The sequence below is a fragment of the Dipodomys ordii genome, unplaced genomic scaffold (assembly GCF_000151885.1).
Source record: "Dipodomys ordii isolate 6190 unplaced genomic scaffold, Dord_2.0 Scaffold261, whole genome shotgun sequence".
NCBI lineage: Eukaryota > Metazoa > Chordata > Mammalia > Rodentia > Heteromyidae > Dipodomys > Dipodomys ordii.
The window spans coordinates 278,791-285,575 of NW_012267477.1; the positions used below are offsets into that span (position 1 = coordinate 278,791).

At 39.9% G+C, this 6,785-nt stretch overlaps 1 pseudogene and 1 gene segment (V, D, J or C); both read right to left on the minus strand.

The window, feature by feature from the left end:
- LOC106001059 overlaps positions 1-141 on the minus strand; it is a 2,343-nt pseudogene extending 2,202 nt beyond the window's left edge.
- Positions 142-4,876: 4,735 nt separating this feature from the next.
- LOC106001077 lies at positions 4,877-5,448 on the minus strand. The segment is given in 2 exon segments: positions 4,877-5,214; positions 5,339-5,448. Coding segments are annotated over 2 exon segments (378 nt in total).
- Between the last annotated feature and the right edge of the window lie 1,337 nt (positions 5,449-6,785).

Sequence of the window (6,785 nt, forward strand, 5' to 3'; positions counted from 1 at the left end):
TTTTTATGTTTCTTTGTGTTTCCATCCCTTCCTACCTCTTTCTCTCTTTCATTTTAGCTTAGTTTAGTTTTTGTAATTGAGGCTTGAACTCATGCTTTTCCCCTTAATGTTAATCCTCTGCTACATGAGCCATACCTCCATTGCTGCCTTTTTATGTGGTTAATTGGAGTTAAGAGTCCCATGGAATTTTTTGAACAAGCTGTCTTTGAACAACCATTCTCATATCTCACACTCCTGAGTAGGTAGGTTGACAGGTATTAGCCATCTCCACCCTGCTAAAATGTTCCATTTCAAGTGTGTGTGTGTGTGTGTGTGTGTGTGTGTGTGTGTGTGTACTCATCCTGAGATTTGAACTCAGGGCATAGGTGCTGTCCCATAGATTTTTGTGCTCAAAGCTAGCATTCTGTTATACTACATGAGGCACAGATCCACTCTCAGATTTTGCATTGTTAATTGGGAATAAAAGCCTCATAGACTTTCTTTCCTGGGCTGGTTTCAAATTGCTATCCTTGCATCTCAGCCGACTGAGTAGGTAGGATTACAAGTGTGAGGCACAGCTGCCCAGCTGTTTGATTTCTTTCTTTGTTATTTTTTATTATGAAAATACTGTACAGAAGGGTTACCATGAGCCAGGTAATGAGCACATTTCTTATCAAGCATTGTTGCCTCCTACTTTGTTTCCCCTTCCCATCCTTTCCTATCTCCCCCCCAACCCCCTGCATCCCCTCCCACACCAAAGTTGTAATGTTCATTTTTCTTTTTTGGGGGGAGGGGGTCTGGCTTACTTTTATCTTACTTTAACTTTTTATTGTGAAAATACTGTACAGAGGGGTTACAATTACATGGGCAAGATAATGTGTACATTTCTTTTCAAGCATTGTAACCTCCTCCTTTGTTTCCCCTTCCCATCCTCCCTCTAATCCCCCCACCCAAACCTCTCCCCCACCAAAGTTGTAAAGTTAGTTTTCGACATAATCTCATTGTTGCAATGGTCCACCTGTATCCCTATTTAAACGATTTGTTTTTCCCTTCTCCTGCACAAATTATACTAACATCAAATACAGTGAAAACAGGGGTTATACTGTGGGGGAGAGACATACAAAGCAGCAAAGAAATCATCTTATATATATGTTAGAAATAAGCACAAGAAAAAGGAGATAATATAAAACATACTGAGTGCACTGAAAAGTATTTTGTCGGAGTTTCAGTCACAGCAATTAGAATATAGGTTGAAGCATTCTTTGCAGATGCAGTATTACTTTGATCTTCAATGATGACTGACAAATTGCTAAGATTGAAACTTTAGTTTCTAAATAAACTGGACTTTTTCTTAATCTGAGACCTCTCATATTTTGCCACTTTTGTACCATTTGATATTACTCCTCACAGTTCACCATCATGAAGTGCTAAGTTTTGTTGCTGGACATGATTATTTCAAAACAATCACTGCTACCCAACCATTCATGCCCTTGTCTTTTATCCTTTCCCAGTGACCAGAAAGAGTGAGGAGAAAAGAGAGAGGAGGTAGGAGATGGGGAGAGAGGAGAGAGAGAGAGTCAGACAAACAGACTCAGAAAGACTACTTGCCAGTTTTGATCTCTTCTCAAGCCAGTAAAGATGTGCTGGAAGGAACACCTTGGATCTGGAGAGTAGAAACTTGATAAATCTGATATTATATCTTGCTTTTTTCTTGGACACTCAGAGCAGTTTAAAAGCAAGAGGAGCCATCTTTCCTTTCATCATGCACACCCCAGAGTCTAGGAATTCTGAGAGTTTTGGTGATATAACACATTATATCTAAGTAGGATGATGAAGTCAGATGTCATGGACATCTTACTGTGGTGAGGTTGGTCAGGTGAGTATGAACTCATTTTTCTAATTATGTGGTTTCAGTGAGTGTGGAGATGTGAAGGCCAACCTTAACTTTAAGACACTAGAATAAAATAGAGGGGTTGGGATCAGGAGCCTCTGTCCAGGTCTGACATTCTTGCTCTGGGCTGTAAAATAAATAGATTCCCTCCAGAATGATGGAGCTGAGAACCTGGGGTAACAAAGGTTCTGCCATGTGGTGGTCTTGGATTCCGTGAAGGAAAATACTTACCACTCACTGGAATTGAACCTAGCTGAACGGCCATGGATCCTACAAGAGAAAAATCTTCCCCAGACCTTGGGCTTGGCATTGATATGAGGTCTTTACAGCAGGACAGAATGGGAGGAGCATGCAAAGCATCTGAAAAGGGTCAAGCTTAGCTTCCAGATTAGAGCCATTTGCCTCTTCTTTGTTTCAGTAGAGTTACTCAAGACCTAGTGGTTATGGGAGAAAATACCTCACCTTAGCCTGACTGCATACTTGAGTGCCTGTAAACTCCTAAGTCATCTATCAATTAGAATCAGCCAAAAACTATTTAACATAATCTGTGGAGAGGAGTATAAATGATGATAGTCTTTTTCTCTATCAAGCACCAAGGCTTCCAGGTGCTTAGTGCTTGATTGGATGAGGTTTAACCTAAGAATGGGCCAGAAGTTAATACTGCACAGCCATCTTACATTTACTGTTGAGTCATCTTTCATGAGGGTCTTGAAACTGCCTCATTTGTTAATAGAATTGGTAAAAATCATCACTCTATTGGCCACAACAGCTTGTGTGTGTGTGTGTGTGTTTCAATAGCACAGAAGAAGTGGGCCTTATCTAACCCCAGAGTAAATGGCATTATCTCCCTGAAGATTTTATTATCTATAACTCTATATTCAGGTTTTTACTCCATAAATTTAGAGAACCACATTCATTGTCCTGGTCCATGAGGAATCCAGGTTGTATTTTCTTGCTCCTCCAAATTGTGGGAATTGGGTAAGCCATGCTTTGTCCAAGGACATCTGCATGTGCACTCAGAGCAGCACTTTTCCTGTAGCTCTGGATATCATTACTCCTTTGCTTTCCATCTGCTTTATTTGCCTCCATAAAACTTTATTTGTACTATTTCAATTCCAGAAACTTCTTTGCACACTCAAGATAAAGGACTTCATTCATAATCATAGTCCACCTGTTACCATGCAGGGCCTAATTGAAAGCTGGTTTAGGAACATGACCCCTTATGATTAGTGACCCTGTGGTTCCAATCCAGTTCCTTAGCCTAACTTTGCCTCAGTGTCCTCATCAGTGTAACTGTTAGAATAATTTACTGAAGTGAGAGTGCAGCTCAAGTGGGAGAATGCCAGCCTTCTGAGCTCAAAGCCTGAGTTCCAATCCCAGTACCAGGAAATTGACCAGTATCAGAATACATTCGTGTGAGTTTCAAACCTTTTTCATCTGATTACAGTTCGTTACAGTCCTGTGTTTCACTTCTCACTTGTCTTTGAATCTTATTTCAGCTTACTTGACAACAATTTCCTCTGACCAACTTCCTTTCACCTTCTCAAATTGTCAACCTTAATGTTAAGAAAGGGAAATTTCATCTTTTTTAAATTATGAAAATACCATACAAAGGGTTTAGAATTACATGAGCAAGGTAATGAGTACATTTCTTATCAAGCATTGTTGCCTCCTCCTCTGTTTCCCCCTACCATCCTTATCTTTTTTCTTCTTCCTCTTCTTAAACTCTTTTTCTCCCACTTCCTTCTCTCAAGGACTCCATTTTGAGCAGTTAAATATATTGCACAAATGGAAAGCCATTTTAAAATAAGATGAGTTTTAAAATAATCTAGGATGATCTACATAATTCACCATTCAAACAAGATTAGGAACAAGATAATATGAGTTTAGTAGTTGAAAATATTTCTAAAAGTCTATAGCTTTTCATGATAATTCAAAAGATATTTATATTTAAGGAAGACAGAAATAATGGAAAAATACCTTAATGGTTTAAAGCATATGAGAATTCTATGACAAAGATCACACTCAGTGCTGAAATACTTTAACATTTTTCCATTAGACTGTATTACATGCTGAAATGTTTACTATCACTTCCTCATATACAAAATTGTATAGTATGACCTCCTCCAAATTCTATGAAGCAAAAAATAAGAGGAGACATTAAATCGAGAAATTAAGTAACAAAGCATCTTTTTATTTGCTGATGAACTTTGTACCAACATATTGAGGAGTATAAAAATTAATTACTGGAAAAAATAATACCTTTTTCAAATCCATGCAAACACAATGAAGAGACATTTCTAGAACACAATGGAGAGTAGATTGCTGTAATTTTTGTTTTGTGTGGCCATTTCTCATCATTTACTTCTTGAACCATTTGCACCAATATTTTCTATAGAGTTTCTGGGTGAGGAGTCCTCACGAGATGGAAAGTTAGAAGCATTGGCTTTAGAATGCAAGGAAATCTGCAGGCAGACACTAGGGTGGAGGGGTGGATTGGAGGTTACCTGTTGGTTCTACAAGCAGTTGAGAGCATTAGCACCCACCACTGGGTGTCTAGACAGGACAAGGACCTAGGTGAGGAGGCCTCCAGTTTCACATGTAGATGATCTGCATCTGAGGGTACACCAGACAGCATTCCATTTCTGTGTCGAGCTTGACTCATTAACATAACCCAGTCTCAGATTGGCTGTAGTTTATTTAATTTTATCTTATTAGAAAATATAAAATCTGCTTGGATTAACTAGCATGTCTCAACATTACAAATAAATCCCAAATAATGCTCTCACAGAATCCTCCTGTGATGTGATCTGTGTGCTCTATTGAATCAAGAGGGCATTGTCATGTTTGTACTACTGCATAGAGAGCCAGAGTAGGGAGAATTATGCCCAGCCACTTCTACCAAAATCTTTGAGTGACCTTCAGAGTCTGTCTGTATTTGAGAAGCTCTGTCAACAGGTGGAGGCCCCAGGAGGAGCAGCTGGAACAGCCCAGCCTCTCACTTCTGCTTCCCTGGGAGGTTTATGTTGTAACTTGTATCACTGTGGGTGGGTAACTTTTAAACTGTTGACAGTAATACATGGCAAAATCTTCAGTCTGCAGGTTGCTGATGGTGAGAGAATAATCTGTCCCAGATCCACTGCCACTGAACCTGGATGGGACACCTGATTCTAAATTAGATGCTTTGTATATCAGGGGTTTGGGAGCTTTCCCTGGTTTCTGCTGATACCAGGATAACCAATTGCTAATGTCCTGACTGGCCCGGCATTTAATGGAGACAGTGTCTCCTGGAGTTGCAGACAAAGAGGATGGAGTCTGGGTCATCTGGATGTCACATCTAGCACCTGGCAGTAGAAACATAAAAACAAATTTCCACCTTGATCATCATGGTACAAGAGGCTTCCCTGAAGTACCAGACAACCCTGACTATACAAGGCTGGGTTAATGTCCAGCATTTTCCTTCCTTACCTGGGAAGCAGAGCAGCAGGATCCCCAGGAGCTGAGCAAGGGTCCTCATGTCCATGCTGTGTATTACTGGGACTGACTACTGCACAGGGTGTGAGCAGCCTATGAATAAGTGCTCAGGGCAGTGGGCTGTGCTCTAGGCACATGAAAATCAGCAGGGGTGGGCAAAGCTGGGTACAGCTGCAGGATTGGCTCAACTCAGTGAGTCACCATAGGCCTTGTATCCACACATGTCCCAGAGGACAGAAAAATAAAGTGCCTGCAGAGAATGTGTTTGTCCCTGGAGACCATTTGCCTGTAGAAGACAGTTTCATGACATTTTGAAATGTATAATGCACAGAAGCAAGTGGTCTAACAGGGTATTTCTTAAATGTATTGATATATATTCTTGTTTCTTAGATCTTTTATTCACTCTAAATAATTTCCTGAAAAAAATCACTTTGTCTTCTCTTTACCAAGTACATATACTCTGAAAATTGTTTTTTTCTTTCTCTTTGTTTCCTTCCTTCCTACTTTCTTTCCTTCCTTCCTTCTTTCTTTCCTTCTTTCTGTCTCCCTTCTTTCTCTCTCTCATTCTTTCTTTCTTTTCTTTCTTTCTTTTTTTTTCCCTCCCCCCTTCCCTTCTTCCTTCCTTCCTTCTTTCCTTCCTTCCTTCCTCCTTCCCTTCCTTCCTTCCTTTCTTGGTTGCTTGTTTTTTTTCAATTCAGTTTAGTTTTTGTACCTGAAGCTTCAACTCTGAGTATTGTCTGTTAGCTTTTTCCCTGAAGGTTAATGTTCTACCATACGAACAACACATCAATTTCTGACTTTTTGGTGATTAATTGGACATAATATTCTCATGGAATTTCTTGTGCCGGTTGGCATTGTACAACCATTCTCATATCTCACATTCATGAATAGGATATAAGCACCTAGCTTATATACCCCACGTATCTGTGTATTAATTCTGGGATATGAACACGGGGTCTGGGTGCTGTTCCCTAGATTTTTGTGCGCAAGGTTAGCACTCTGCTATACCACTTTAGGCATGGCTCTACTTCCAGATTTTGCATGGTTAATTGGGAATAAGAGTCTCATAGACTTTCCTGCCTGAGCTGGCTTCAAATTGCAATCCTTGGATCTCAGCCTACTGAGTAGCTAGGGTTACAACCATGAGGCATGGGTGCCTAATTGTTTAATAGCTTTTTAAATAAAATTATTGTTTTGATCAAAAATGGAAGTACAGAGGCCTTACAGTTACATAAGTCAGAAAGTACATTTCTTTTTGAACAGTGTCACCCCTCCCCCACCAGATCCTCTTCCACAACAAGTTTTATAGTTCTTTTCCAAGGTAGTGTCTAGTGAGTGAGACTGATGGTAGTTTACCCTTTGTACCACTGTTTCTGTGTGTCCCTTTCCCTTCCCCAAATCAGATAAACATATACAAGACAAGCAGGTCATGAATCAAAAA